Source organism: Rhagoletis zephyria, unplaced genomic scaffold (assembly GCF_001687245.7).
Source record: "Rhagoletis zephyria isolate East Lansing unplaced genomic scaffold, Rhagoletis_zephyria_1.1 Rzeph_scaffold_01129, whole genome shotgun sequence".
In the NCBI taxonomy this organism is placed as follows: domain Eukaryota; kingdom Metazoa; phylum Arthropoda; class Insecta; order Diptera; family Tephritidae; genus Rhagoletis; species Rhagoletis zephyria.
Genome location: NW_016158213.1, coordinates 3023 through 18874, shown reverse-complemented (window position 1 = coordinate 18874; position 15852 = coordinate 3023). Strand labels below are relative to the sequence as shown.

At 34.7% G+C, this 15852-nt stretch overlaps 1 protein-coding gene and 1 long non-coding RNA gene across 8 annotated transcripts in view; both read left to right on the top strand.

The window, feature by feature from the left end:
- ckn (CRK like proto-oncogene, adaptor protein) overlaps positions 1 to 8926 on the top strand; it is a 66378-nt gene extending 57452 nt beyond the window's left edge. For 4 of the 7 annotated variants that reach the window (XM_017616015.1, XM_017616014.1, XM_017616016.1 and 1 more), the window contains 6 exons: positions 3509 to 3742; positions 4024 to 4206; positions 4487 to 4771; positions 5691 to 5999; positions 6109 to 6450; positions 6513 to 8926. In XM_017616015.1, coding sequence (XP_017471504.1) covers positions 3509 to 3742; positions 4024 to 4206; positions 4487 to 4771; positions 5691 to 5999; positions 6109 to 6450; positions 6513 to 7175 — 2016 coding nt within the window. In that variant the 3' untranslated portion in view covers positions 7176 to 8926. The remainder of the gene's footprint in view (positions 1 to 3508; positions 3743 to 4023; positions 4207 to 4486; positions 4772 to 5690; positions 6000 to 6108; positions 6451 to 6512) is intronic. The other 3 variants (XM_017616018.1, XM_017616020.1, XM_017616019.1) reach the window with 3 other exon arrangements.
- Positions 8927 to 11657: 2731 nt separating this feature from the next.
- LOC108362871 (uncharacterized) lies at positions 11658 to 12603 on the top strand. Its single transcript, XR_001847528.1, has 2 exons — positions 11658 to 12211; positions 12293 to 12603. It is a non-coding gene; the product is annotated as an uncharacterized LOC108362871 (long non-coding RNA).
- The last annotated feature ends 3249 nt before the right edge of the window (positions 12604 to 15852 follow it).

The window sequence follows — 15852 nt, the reverse complement described above, 5'->3', positions numbered from 1 at the left end:
CATGGAGATTAACCACCGACAATCGACAAGCGTCGAAATGCCAACAATTTCCGATTTTGGGGTTTTCTTACTGTTTTATTGTTTTTTTTTTCGCTGCGCTTGTGATTTGCTATTTTCCGTGGTTATTTTGCTGTCGAAAATGTTGCTGTAGTGTTATTGCCACTTATTTCACATTTAACGAGAAAACATAATGGGTTCCAAAAAAAAACTAAAAATAATATAAAAAGAAGCGTCGAGGAATGACCGCCAGCGGTCCAATGTTGAAACAGAAAAGGTAAAATGCAAAATAAACTACAGCAGCAGTACACGTTTAAGAAACCATTTGAAGCTTAGAGGCACGTCGCTGGTACGGGTGTGGATTCGTTCATTTGGCAGCGCTTGCAGGTAGCTTATGGCGTGACAAGCTTACCACATGCATGTGTAGCTGGCCCGGTCAGTCGCTAGCTGAACCGAACCCCAAAATAACAAAATTGTGAACGATCTGTTGCACTTATTTTTTAAAGATTTTTAGATACCTGCCTGAGCTGAAGAAGTTAGTTGAAAACTGGTTTTTGTGTTGATTCTAGTTCCCAACTGTTGTGGTTTGGTGCTGGTTGCCACTTTTTCGATTTATTTTATATATTTTTCTTTGAAGTTTTTAGCATTGCCTGGCACTCATTTATCCGTATATCGCATTGTTGATTATCTTCACTATTTGCTACCTCAACATTTGCTTTATTAATTCATTTTGGCGTCGTCACCCCTCAAGGTCGGTGCTTTGCCTTAAATGGCGTCTCGCCACGACGCACCGCTCTCACCCTAACCCAACTTGTTTTCACTTGTGTGTCGTCTCACTTTGCCTCACACAAACCAACTGGTCCATCTCCTGCTAAATACTTTTAAGCTCGCATGCGATTTCTCCCAATAATTTTTTTATTGGTTTTTACTTCCATCGGTCTTCGTTGGCTGCCATTCTTTATCTGCGATGAATTCCTTATATTATTGGATAACATTTTATTTGGCTTAAACTATTTGCAAAATGAATAAAAAATCAAAATAATAGATTAGCGTTTGTTATGAGTCTATTGTAGACAACGTGGATATGCCAATAACACTCACGCACACAGACGCACACTGTCGCTTGGCGCTCATTAATCAAATAAGACAATATGCATTTCAAATGTATTTTTTTCTGTTCAGTGGAATAAAATATTCAATGAGTATCCAGCGTGAATATTGATTTGTATTGAATAAATAATGCGCTGCAAAATGTATAAAAAAAATAAAAATAAATAGTCAAACAAAAAATTAAAAATCTGTAAAATTACAATAAAAATGTCGCCCATCTCCTGTAATCAATTTATGTAAATCGGCAGCATTGACGTTGATTAAAAATATTTATTATTTATTAACTTCATGAATATCAATAATTATGCTGGCATTGTTTAAATGCCCGACTAATGGATATTTTCACCTGTGCTATGCAAATGCGCGGACAAATGAAATTGCGTGACTCACGAAATAATCTATGTTAATTTTATGCATATTTTATGTTCCGGATAATCGCGGATAATTTGTTTTTGCGGCTCTAATTTGTCTATTTTGAATACTTAAGTAGAAAAAAATTCTTAGAAATCATGTCTAATGGCGGATAATCAAATACAAAGAGAACTTTGATAATAAAATAAGAAAAAAAACGAACTCCAATATATTTAACAAATACAGTGAAACCTCTCCTAACGGACACCTCTATTAGACTGACATCTCCCTTGGGCGGACATTTTTTCCTATACCAAGTTTTAAGTATAAATTTCGGAACAAATTACACTCTCTTAAGCGGACACTCTCTTGGCCGGACGCGGACAGTTGTTTTGCATAAAATTGGCACAAAAAACTCTATTGAGCGGACGCGAACCTCTTATCAACGGACATTAAGATTTCTTTTCATAACAAATCAAACAAAAACCTCCGTTGAGCGGACGCGAACTCCTCATAGGCGGACTACTAAATGGAAAAAGGGGACTTCCCGCATAAAATGTGATTGTTATGCACACATTTAGTTTGGTTTGCGCAGTGGTTTAGGTTCGTTATTTGAATTATCAGAAACCCTTGGAGAATCCAATTCCAATTCTGATGAATTTATAACAATAGATAATAACAAATACATGGACTGAAGATTTATATTTTATGGTTGGATTTTGTTACTGATAAAAACATGAAAACTATTGATGAAAAAGGTACTGACACTGAAAAAAATTAAAAATAAAACTTACGTCAATCGACAATTTCCCAGTTTTTTATGTAATGAATCTATGGTTTTATGTAGGGGAGGTTTCAGTGTACCTACATTAGGGCGGTCCTTTAAATATCGACATTGTGAGGCACCCCTTTATTTTGCTCTACGTACAAATAAATACATCTACCAACATTTTAAAAATCGATGTTTTTCGATAAAAAAAATAGTTTTTTTAAACCCTGATAGCGACTTTTAAATTTTTTTCATTTTGAATGTTTTAAAAGATTTCCACACGCAAAATCTAGATTTTGATATTTTTAAGGACCACCCTACATATATCTTCGCATATTTCTGTAGTTTAATGCCATGAAAAGATCAAATAAACAACTGAAAATTTTGTATTTTGTATTTTTAGTGTTGTATTTCACATAAGATTTGATAAATGCTTAGGTTTTTTATGAACGATCCGATATTTTCACCTGAATTATATGATCAAAGTGACTTTTTATTAGAGGGCGCTAACTTATCTTACCTTTATGGACACTCTTGCCTCCGGAAATGCTCGAATAATTTGTTTTTAGCACATTTTTTTCTTTTGCATACAAAGTTAAAAAGCAGTTTCTGATGAATAACCAATGGAATAGCTGTTTTCTCTGTCATATTTCTACTTTCCATTGGCAAAACAACGCCGGATAAGATGAGATAGTTTAGATAACAGGGTTCGTTCACATATATAGGAAATGTTCCTAATTTCATTTTTGTGTGACTGGATGATTGACACAAACTGTAGTTAGAACTAAATGCTTTGAAAAAAACTCGTTTACGTCTTATTTTTTGCATGCAAACTTCGAGTTTATTAGGGTCGTTTTTTGTTTCAAATTTATCTCTGCTGCCTTATTATTATTATTATTTTTAAATTAAATAATATGAAAAAATAGCTTGGATAGTAGTTCCTGCAAATTTTTTCATCTTAAAGCCATAGCTAAGTAGTCTTGATAATCACGGATAAGCTTCCTCTAAGCTATATCCAATTATTTCAATACTCTCCTTCTTTTATTTTTATGAAAATCTAATTATCTTTTTGGATAATTGCGGATAACCGTATTTTGAACCAAATGCAATAATATTAAAATTTTCTTGCATATACTTCATTGAAAATCTTCTTCTCTTGCTGCCGGATAAGTTTTATCGCGTGCTTTAATAATAGTTTACAGACCAAACCTACATCTAAGAACTAAAAAAATATTTTCTTTTACTTTACATTAATTTTTTCCATTTTTTTTTTACTTGCAGGGCTCTATCGAAGAATGGCTACAGCTTTTACGCCTCGAGGAGTACATTCAACCGCTGCTCGATCAAAACTATAAAACTGTACGCGATGTAACTCAAGTCACTTGGGAAGACTTGGAGGATATTGGTATTGTTAAGTTGGGACATCAAAAGAAAATTCTATTGGCCATAAAACGTGTGAAGGATATCATAAGCGGAAAGTGGAACCCAGGCGGCATCAATGCTTACCAACAGCAGGTGAGTGAGAACGATAACTTGAAATAAATTAAAATTTAACCCTGATTTTATTAAATATAATTTAAACTTAATATACTTTATGTGTACATTATTTTATATTTTTATTTATGGTTTATTTAATTTAATTTCTCTAATTTCGTTCCTAATTTTTTCTTCTCTTTTTCGGGTTTTTTTAATTTAAAACAATTTGTGATTCATTTTTGCTGCTACCTGCCAAACATAAAAATACACATCACAACTACAAACACATACCCAAAAAAAAAAAATCGTTCCAACCGAAGGATTATCGCAATAAGATTTGGCCCACTGCCGTGCCACTGCCCACCACACCAACATATTTGCCAACCACGCGCGTCTCGTGGGACGATTCCAAGATTTATGCTACACCCGGCGTCGATGCCGTCTACTTTTGCGCCGGCTCGCATCACGAGTGTTGCAATGGCAACGATGTGGTGCCCATTAAGGTGAGCTAGCTTACAATTGCGAGACCAGCTGGCATTGTTTCTCTTTTTACTGTACCGCAGCGAAAAAGTGTGTGGGTGGCTGTTAAATGGCAAACCTGCAATTTTTTTTCATTCTAAATAGTTTTGCCAATACTTTCTTATAAAGCCATTTATTTTTATATTTATTTATTTCTTTTTTTTTTTCACTACCAACTCAATCAACCCACGTTCCGCTTTTGTGATCGCTAATATGTTTGTTTTTTCACTATCCTTCTCTCCCACGCCGTTCATTTTCATTTAGGTGCGCCAGCCACGCGGCAAAAGCTTAGAATCACTCGAGGATATTCACGACAATAGCACACGCAGCCATTTGACCTTTAGCCATTACACAGCCACTGATTATGGCCATTTTGCGCATCCAACGCCTGCAATGCAACAACAACATCATCAACAAGCCTTGCAACACCAGCAGCAACAGCATCAGCAGGCCATGCAACATCATCAGGCTGCCTTGATGGGCGGTGCCGTTGTGGGCGGGCCAGGTGGTGCTGGCGGCGCACGTTTGCTTAGCAATTCAGCCGCTATGGTGAGTTTCGAAATGTTGTACGAGGATGAGAAGTAAATGTGGCTATTTAAAAATATAGCGCTCCTGATGCTTAGGNTTTCGAAATGTTGTACGAGGATGAGAAGTAAATGTGGCTATTTAAAAATAAAGCGCTTCTTAGAAATAGCTATTTGTAAAACATATTTTTTTTGTATGTTTGTGGCATGTGGGTGCAGTTTACACGTTTTTAGAAGAGGATTTATAGGCTTTTAACATGATGTATAACTATATTTTGTTAGACTTAGATTGGTGGGAGTTCTCATCATCACAAAAAGCTGGCTGAGGCATTATGATCAATATTAAAATCTATAATAGCAAATTTTTTTTATTTATGCTAGGAAATTTTCATTTCCGAATAACGCCTCAAAAGTTGTTATAGCGGCCTGATAAGTATTTTCTTTTGGTTTAGACGGCTCAAACCTTATTTAAATTTCCAGACTCCTAAGTATTTTCTAAATCAGCGCTGTATTAGTTAAACCTATTATCTATTGCTCATTCCGTGTATCAAAATCTACCAGATCTTAATACTGAGTAGACTCCCAAGATCTTTTATCACTAAATAAATACTATTACCATACTATAACATTTTACAAATCGGTTTGATTCTGTTTTCACATTTCCGCCATTGGATAAGTCCGGATAAGTTTCTTACTCCTCGCGGATAGTATCTGTACAGTTTTAAATTTTATATTTTACATATTTAATTTGCCAACTTTCGTCGGATAAAGTGTTTAAGCTCTTGGGGACTAAATTCAGATTTACTTTGATTTCACATAATCCTTTAATTGAAAACACAAACTAATGCACGAGACCTTATTTTTCATTTCATAACATGCGTGTAACTCCGAATAAGTGAGTGAACTCTATTATTAACATTTTCGTGCTTTATTTTCACGTTTAGTCTTGGCGCCGTTCCTATGACGATGGTGACATCACACCCACCAACGATGCTACACGCGAACTCATGTATGAGGAGGGTGGCGGCACCTTGCCGCGTCAGCAGCGCGGTATTTTGCAACGTGCCGTGTTGAATAGTATGCCGCCGCTGGAACATCACTATATGAATGCTGCTGCCGCAGCGGAATATGTTTGTCATGCAGCTGGAATGGGCGTCGGTAGTGGTGTGCCAGGCGCGGCAGCGCATGTGGGCACGGCTGGCGCCACTGTCGGCGGATCCGGTTGTGTGCTGGACAGCACCGGTCTGAATGCAGTAAGTCGCGTACCTATTGATTACATGATCACTTATGCATATTTATTTAATAACTACATATTCTAAACTTCGTTATTTTTATATTTTCTTTTACCACTCCATTCACCAGTCCTACTTGTCCGGCAGTCCAATGAGTAACAAGAAAATCGCACCCGAACCACCGCGACGCCATTGCAGTATACGAAATTCGCGTACATTAACCGGGGATAACGCGCAACAATTGCAGCAACAGCAGCAGATTGCCTTGCATGCCGGTGTAAACGTAACGCCTGGCCTCTACTATGGCGGTGCCGGGGCTTTACACCACGGTGGCATGTATATGACGCATGCGCAGCAGCAAGCAGCAGCAGCGGCGGCCGCAGCGGCAGCTAATCAGCCTATTTATGCGAATTACGCGACCATACAACAGACCACGGCGGAAATACACTGCGAGAAGTTCCATGACAACAAGGTAACCTTAAATATCTTTAATAATAATAATCATAATATAATAATTTTAATAATCATCTACAGTCAAACTCCAGCATCGATTCCATCGATACCATACCATTCGCTAACGAAAATACTGGCACAATCAAGCAACGCCTGCTCAATCGCCAAGATATCGCTGGACAACAGCAGTCCCTACAATCGGGCACGAATTCACATCTGCACTCCTCCTCGTCGTCGTCTTCTTCGTCGTCGACCAACACCATCGCCAATATAGCGCACTCGTTCCACTCGCTAAAGACATCTGCCTCGCTGCACGACGCTTCGCTGATACGTAGCGACAGTATCGGCAGCACTACCAGCGGTGGCAGCGCCGGTGCCAGTACCGGTGGTGGCGGCAGCGGTTTACTTCTCTTGCGCTCACCCACACTACAGTATCCACCGACTGATGCAACGAACGCCGTCAGCGGCAGCGGCGGCTCGTCAACGATTATCACCACCACCGTAGATTTGCATACGCCTAGTGACGTTGAAAGTAATGCAGATGCGGCCGCTGAAGGTGGTGCGCCAGCAGCGGACAGTGAAGGCAAAGATGCATCTTCTGGTGTGACAATGCCGACATCTGGGCAGAAGGTATCTGTGAATGTGCTAAACGACATTGGCAATATGTTGGCCAATCTCACGGACGAGCTGGATGCCATGCTGGAGGAAGAGAAACGAATTGGACTAAATATTGATAGTGAATAAACGCTACAAGGGGAATCATACTTAGAGGACTACATACATATACACACATGAGTAAGTTTTTACGTGCGTGCTGTTGGGCAAGAGATGGGATTTAAATGTTAGTAGGTCGGTCGTACGTAAATTGTTAGTGATGCATGTGTGCGCAATTGAGCTTCAAATCAAAGCGAATACTGAACCGGCTTTGGATAGGCAATTGAAATGCAAAGGAGAATAACAGGCGCGGCAGATTTCGCACTACGTTTATGTCCTAATATTAATTTCATTGCCGATTGATTGGCAGTCTTTCGTGTTTGAGAGCATTCAAGCCTTACTGACATATCAGAACGTATGTAATTAATAAAGTCGGATTTTCTATTGGGCCACATTTTCCAAGTTTTGGGAAATAGAATTTTAGTTTTGATTAGCTCGCAATGGGCTTTCTACCTTTTGAATTAGATTTAGTAGCATCAAGACATACAATAAAGGGTCCTTTGCGATCTTTATCATAGTAATAGTATTTCTTATTAAATTCTTTTGTGGATCCATTGATGATTTGATTTGAAAATTGTTTGGTCAATTCATTGATGGTCTTGGTGGTTTGATTAATGGGTACAATACATAGACAATGATGATAATAAAATTAAAGGCTTTAATGAAGAAAAAATATTCATTTTTACTTAAGAAAAAATATTCATTTTTATACCTTTCTTTGGAAATTGATATTGGCCTTTGCTTCTGTCTGTTCCGTTCTATGATGGTTCCTCAGCCTCAATATCCATAGCATAATTTTCCGGACAACGGTTGTCAAATCAGTCGCCATCTTCAAACCATAAACAATGAATGAAACAAAGTATTTTTTTTTCTATTAAATACATAGTTCGGAATAACATCTTCTGGCAGATAAATTTCCTTAGGTTAACGTTAGATAATACTTATTTAGCGTTCAGCTGTGGTGTTTCTAATTTATTCTTATTTTCAGCTGAGTTATGACCAAGCTTTTCATACTGAAAACGGTCGAGGCTAGAAACAGTTTAAATTGACAGCTTTTGTCGCATAAACCTGAGGATAACATCGAGAAAATTTGTTTAGCTAGTTATACCTTACAAGGAATATATATAGGTGTATATAGGTATGTCTAAACATTTTGAGTCAGACTTATTCATTCATTCTACTACACTTACGAAAATTTGCTTACCGTATATAACCTTAAAAAAGAGGCTTAGACACTGAAAGCAGTTACGGATAACGCCGTTTAAGTATGGTTTGTTAGTATTACGAAATTAAACTTAGAGTAAAATCTCCAAACTACTAATTTTCTCCTTCGATTTGAAGCTCTTGCGGACGCATGCGTAGTTTAGTTGCGATTAAATACTTTAGTGTCTTAGTTGATAGTTTTCCAATTGGTGTCAAGCTAAAATTCATACATATTATGTACATATGTACGTAGGATTTATGATTTCTATACAAATTTATTTGTTTGATTAATTCGCCCAAAAGAAGTATATGTATGAAATGTTGTTTCTAATGTATATCATTTTTAAATTGTTTGTGAAAGTAGTTCTATGTATACGTCTAAACCATTTTAAAATGCCTTTGTGCTGTAGTTAAGAAACAATTTTTTAAAGCACTATTTGTTTTTTTTTTTTTTTGTGTGGAAAAGTGTTGTTTCAATTGTATTTGCGAGTTTAAAATTTTCAAGAAAATTTCTAGATATTCCATTTCCATAACCCCTATTTTCTGCTCTAAAAACACCCTGAAATAGCAGTTAATAATAAAAAAATACAGCAAAACTTAAGACATTTATTTAAAAAAAAAAAATATCAAAAATATCTTTGGCAAAATTTAAATTTTTATCAAATATCGAACAAGTTATAGGCAAGCAGAAGGAACTAAAGCAACAAGTAACATAATATTAAGAAGTAAAAAAATACAGAAAACTTAAAGTTGAAAAAGCTTTTAAAACAAAATGTATACTTTTGTACTATTTAAATACATTAAATAAATATATACATAAACATATATTTAATTAAATCTAAAATAAAAAATAAATAAGTGTTAACAATATTTAGTGGAAATATAGCGAAAGATTCATAGAACTAACTTAAGCAACAAAGCAGCAACACATTCCGTATAATTGACTTAAACATCAAATTCAGAGATTCAGAAAGGAAAGAAGGGTGGTTGGTTGATTTAAAATCGCTTTTACTATTTTTCCAAATGAAATGGTGCATTTTTGTCAAAAAAAAAATCATTAGTCGGACTATACAAGCACAGCTCTCTGTTAATCAGTCGCCCAAAAGCTCGATCTGAATTTAACACATATGTACACACAAAACCATTTCCATACTCAGATAAATTAAAAAAATAACAAAACACATTCGTATGAGTGAATTCCATCGCGATAAACTAACCTTAATTTTAATAGCATAATCTACTATAAAAATAGAAAACAAAACCCCTTTGCAATAAAAAAAACAGAAAAAATACATATTTATAAATACATAGATACATAAATATATGCGTAAAATAGACTAAACAAGCAAAAGAAAGAAGCACACCAACAAATATAGAAATGAGAAAAAATTTAAAATATAAAATGGTGCAGTGGGTTGAAAAATCAAACAACTAACAGTAAAATAATTTAATTAGGCGTTATAAAAAACTGATTATAAAAATGCGAAGTGCAAGAGCACGCAATATAGCGGGCAGCCATGCCTATATTAGTTTAATTTTAAAAATACTTATATATTTTAAAATAGTTAAGGTAGCAAAACTGTTTCTATCTTTATTTTTTCAAATTTTTTTTACAACAGTAATGCTACACCTCTTGGATTGCATGTATGTATGTACATACATACATATGTATGTATATGCAAATGGCCTTATTTTAAATTATATATATGCACTTTACATTCCATTTTTTATAAAAGAAAAATATATTTTTACTTGAATAAGTGTGGTCGCAAGCATTTGCACTTATAAAATATCATATTTTCTTTATATGTATTTTTATATTGTATTTTAATCACATCTAAATTATTTTTACTTTTTATTTTTGAAAGTATAAAAATTCGTTCAGTGAATTTTTGCAATTTATGGTTGAAAATATTAAATTCAAGGCGTTTATTATTCTAATTATTTTTAATGATGAATGGGCAAGGAAACCAACTTGAAATCAAAATGATTATGTAAGTGTTATTTCCATATAAATAAATTTATATACAAATAAAAATATTATAGCAAAAAAAAATAAAAATTAATATAATTATAAAAACGGACGGACAACAACAAAAAAATATATAAAATTCAAAATATGATAATTAGGTGTTTTAATTATTTGATTTAAGCCGGTTTCATTGTATTTTTTTTTTGCTGCAGCAGTTAAGGCTGTAGCATTACCAAATTTTGGCTATGTGGCCGGCATTTGAATTCATGTGTTCATAGTCAGCGGTTGAAGCGACGCCAACGCAACGCCAAAGTTGTATGTGGAAGGACCTTTAGTTTTAGGTTCGTTTCACTGGATTGTTAAAAAAACGCTCAAATTACTATTCAAGTAGCTTTATTGTACTATCCAAAGATAATTTATTTTGTTACATCTTCTGTTATCTAAACTGCAAAAAAAAAACTTTTACAAAAAATTTAAATGAAATAAATTTTAAAATGTTGCAAGGCGAATCTATGAACTAGAGCTGATTTGATATTTATGGTTTTTACACTGGTACAGCAGAATTTCATCCAAGACGAAATCTCGTCACTTCAGGATGTCTTAAAACGAAATGGCGAAAATTATCTCCTATTTTCTTTCTTTTTGACATCCTGATGTTCCAAAAAGCTTACTATATGCACTTGCTACCACCTTATATGGACGCGCCTTGATATGGTGCGACTTTCTGTGTAATTTTTTCATTCCAGTAGTCTCAATGCATTCTTTCCAGGGTCCAATAATCAGTGTTTATGTTTCTGAGTTAAGCAAACGTTCCAAAGGCTGGTTTTCAATCGCTTTATGAACCAACCAATTAAGTTTTTTTTTTATTAATATTTGACAGTTCAGAGGCCAAATAATTTGACAAAAAAAATGGAATCGGCTGCTCTGTTGCTTTCACCCGTGAACCAATTATAAAGATCTGACCGGTTGATAAGCAGCCATTTGCATTTGAATTTGAGAAAAAAGTATGTGGCGTTCGTAATTTTGAGTTTTCACACAGATCCATCTGATTGTATTAATTGCAATTTGAAAGTGATATGGTAAAACAGCAAGTTGCCGGCATGAGAAAACAGGAACAAGTTAAAACAATTTTTTTCAGATGTCAAGACACTTTTATCAGAAGGTGGAGACGTGGGGTTATGTTGCAAGAGAGCAATAGCGTGCTTTTCGCATCAACCCTGAGTTTTTATCGAAAAATTTCCCATCGATAAGTTTCAACTTGTATCGGTCATCATCATTCGAATGACATTCGTATGTCAATGTAAATTTTGTCTCTTCCACAATTCGCTGCATTTTTGCGAAGTTTGCTGCGGTACCTGGCGTCGACAACGCTGTCATTTTCGTTGAATCGTTGCTGTGCGTCGGGTCGCTGGTTGGGGTTTTTTTGATTTTTGCGAAAGGAAATAAACAAGCAAAAATTAAACAATTCTGCTATAGTGAATCGCAGCGTCAGTCAGTGGCTCTAAATTCGTCAGCGATTTGTACAAAACAGAAACGGGCGTTGTAAAAAACCTAAGAAAAAACGAAGTGCAAAAGGCAAATACAAAACAAGCTTGCACGCTTCGTAGTGATGTGCTGATAATTAGGTGAAATTAATACAAAACATTTGGATTGTAAAGTATTAAAATACTAAATTTGTTGTTTAAAATTCAAGGCGTAGTGCGGAGTGTGCTAAATTATATAAGTGCGAGCGGATTTAGACATTTTTTTGTTGACTCAGAAATTTCGCGAGCGCACGGTCTGCCAGCGCAGTGGACGCCTCTATGATTAGAAGACTGGAATGTCCATATTGTAAAATCTCAATTAGTATTAATCAAAGCGACAGAATCTACCAGACACGCTAATAAAAAAAGTATGTACACACATAGTACACACATACATAGGTTGATACAAATCAATTAATTTCATAAATATTTATTTTCTGCGTGCTAAGTTTCATATATCGATTACAAGTAAACCAAGTGCTTGTACGAGGCAGGTGAAAATATTCCATTGTGCGCGTGGGAAAGGAAGTGCTTACAACCGCTTTGAACAAAGCCAATACGACTCACTCAAGTCGCTAGAATCTGAGTGTTTGCCCAGAACTCGTACAGGATCACGTTCCGCTATTCATAACCCGTCTATGGAATTCTCTCCCCCTTTTATTTAAAACTCTTTAGACCAAATTTGGCATTGAACGTGATTTGCAATTTGCACAGAAAGCAGAAAGTATAAGTGAAAAACGCAGCTAAGAAAGAAAAAATGGCTACAGCGGCAGAGTGCAGCGAACTGGATCCGCGTATAAAGGTGAGTTTGTCTGTGATCATGTCAATATATTGGGTCTCGTGGGTCAGGCTTATGCGACTTAAACACATATGTATGTACTTACTTTATCTAAAGTTATATAGATATGTACGTGGAACTAGTCTACACTACTTTTCACTTAAAATGATATATGTACCGTTTGTATCGTTTGCCATTTTACTCGGTATCATCTTAATTAAACAGGTAAGGATATTGCTGTAACGTTATAAACATTCCTGTTGAAGGAGCTCGTTCCGATAACCTACACCCAACCATATTAGGGAAAGCATTGATAGGTTAAGTCAGGTTGTAGTGTCTACATCTATTACAATCCAGACAAATGTACCTATACATATTTGGCTTGTTATGATATTCAGCCTATTCATTATAATGGCTACTAATTGCTTAGGTTTTTTGTTGTGATACACATTCAAAAGAGCTTCATAAGAGGAGAATCCCTATCAGCCGGGTTACTATTTCCACTATATTAGTCGTATTAAAGTTCATTTACGTGTTTCCATGAATTCCTATAATATATTTTGTATACATACATACGTAGTAAATTTAATTATTAGTTGCAAAATTTATTGTTTTTATTTATTTTTACCCATTATCAGGCATTGATTCCGGGTTTTCCCTGTGAGATGTATTCATTTATGTATTTATTTATACATAGGTACGTACATAAATTTAAACTTCAGACATTTATGTACTGCACATTCTTTTCGGCATACGCACTTTGAATTTTTAATTTGCTTGCTTTACCCCCCACCCCCTCAATCAAAAATTTCCTCTGAACATTTAACAATTTAATAAAAAATGCGTTTGCCATAATTAAAATACTTGTAGCCAAGGTAATTCAAATGCCTTGCTTATCCGGAAAAAAAATTCAGTTTTATTTCTATGCATGTATGCACACCTGCGTTAAACTAATTAGAAACGAAATCCAAAATGATATTGTTTGCAATTTTTTTTTAATAATTTTCATTTAAAATATAATTTAATCTGTAACAGAAACCACAATAATAAAAGTTTCAAAGCTTGCAAAAATTGCAAAAAAATGAATCAAACTTCAAAAAAATTGTAATCAAAATTTCCAAATTTTTAATCAGAATATTTAGAAAACTTTCGAGTATGCAGTTCTTTAGCCTATTGAATTGTAGTCTAAGAAAGTGCAAGTCTCAAGTCGTTAAAAATTGTCGTTGATTTTTTAGAAGTTATTTAGTGGAGGGTGTTGCGATTTTTTTTTTTTCATATAAAAAAAATGTGTGATAATGTGTTACATGGAAGAAAATGCGACTGAAATTTTTGCAAACAATATTAATTTGAATTTCGTTTATAATTAGTTGAACGCAGGTGTATGTACATCCATATATATTTTTCAGTTGACTTACGTATAGTCCAAGTCGCTTTGGTGCCCTATTGAACTGAATTTACCTAGTACCCTAGCGTATTTGATAGTGTATTTTAGCGCCCTTCTTCTTCGAATGCTTTCTCTTTGCAATGTTGTGTGTGGCCCCTCTTACTGGTCCAATTGGCAATGACCGCGCACACGCTCAAAATTCACACATAATGTTCTCGGTAGAAAAACAAAAGTGATATTAATTTGAAGTTTGAGAAATTTTTGGTTTTGTGAACGTGACTTATTTAGCTCTAATTTTTACGCGACAGCTTGTAATAATTCGTAACCATTACTTATTTACTACTAGTTTTCTTGTTTTGTCATTTTCGTTGCAAATACTTGCAAGTAGTGGAAATTTACAGAGGAAAACGACAGTTGATGTTGAGGGGAAATTACAAGTTTTTACTATCTCGCAAATTATGTTATTTTCAAGTTACTGGAGAATACACTAGCATATCTAATTTAATTTTAAGCTAATTTAATTTTAAAATGTATTGCCTAAATATTCAGTGAGTGTCTAACTAACTATACCCTGAGTTTTTGACGATTTTATATGTAGGTATTTTTTTTACCAAATTTTTCTTATTTTTTTTATAAAAGTATACATATGTGTGTAGTTTGTTCAATCACAAAAACCACAAGAATCAATTTTTTACAAAGCTCGGGTGAAAGCAGTGATGCCAGACATTCTCTGTCAAAAATCCCACGGAAATGGGGAAAAAATCCCTCAATTACCCACATCTTGAAAATTTATCCCACATAATTCCCAACGAATTTAAACATATACATGTTTCAGTAGTAAAGAAGTAAAATTCATATAAAATAATAATAATAGTTTGGCGCTTACACATATGTGCTTTTCCTCCAATTTGTGGCGGTCCCCTTGATGTTGTCACACAAAGGGGAGGGACCTACAGTTTTACGCCGACTCCGAATTTCGAGTGTATTTTTATGAGAAGCTGTTTTTCATGGTAGGAATACACTCGGAGGTTTGCCATTGCCTGGCGAGGGCCGACCGCTGTTAAGAAAAAACCCCTTTGTCTGCATTTTTTTCACTCATTCATTTTTTCACTTTAATTTTTTTGCTCACTCACTAAGGGCCTAAAAGAATTTTTTAGTGACTTTAAAATTGAAGCACATTCATGTGCTATTTAACATTTCATCAGATAATTTGTTCCGCTTTTTACATGAAACACCAGTTACAACTGAAAAGATTCTTTCTTACTCAGCGCTTGAATTGGTTAACGTAAGAAAATTTTCAAAATTGTCCTTATACCTATTAACAATTATATACCATTTCACTCCACATCACATCTTCAGAACGATTAATTACGTAAGAATGTCGAATATTCTTGAATTTTGATCAATTATGCAACAATAACTGCGTCAAAAGAAAATCCCTTATTTATATAAAATGTCCCTTTTTTCCCTTTTAATAATTTTTGATGCAAAATATCCCTCAAATAGGGAAATTACCCACAATCTGGCATCACTGGGTGAAAGTGCAAGAAAATTTCATCGAAATTTAAAATGTCTTAATTCGATTGACAGAGATTTGGTTCATGCATTACGTACATATGTATGTATATGGAAGAAAATGCGCAACACCCATTTTTTCGGCCAAACATTTTTATCGCCAAATATTTCATTGTTTTTGTAGACCTTACGAGTATGAAATTGAATATCAAGGTATTCAGCGCACTTCTACTAAATTCAGCCTTTCTAAATATCATTTATAATTACATAAAACGCAGATGAAAGTACCTTACCTTTAGAATATTTCATTGAATTCAATCGCCTACATGGCT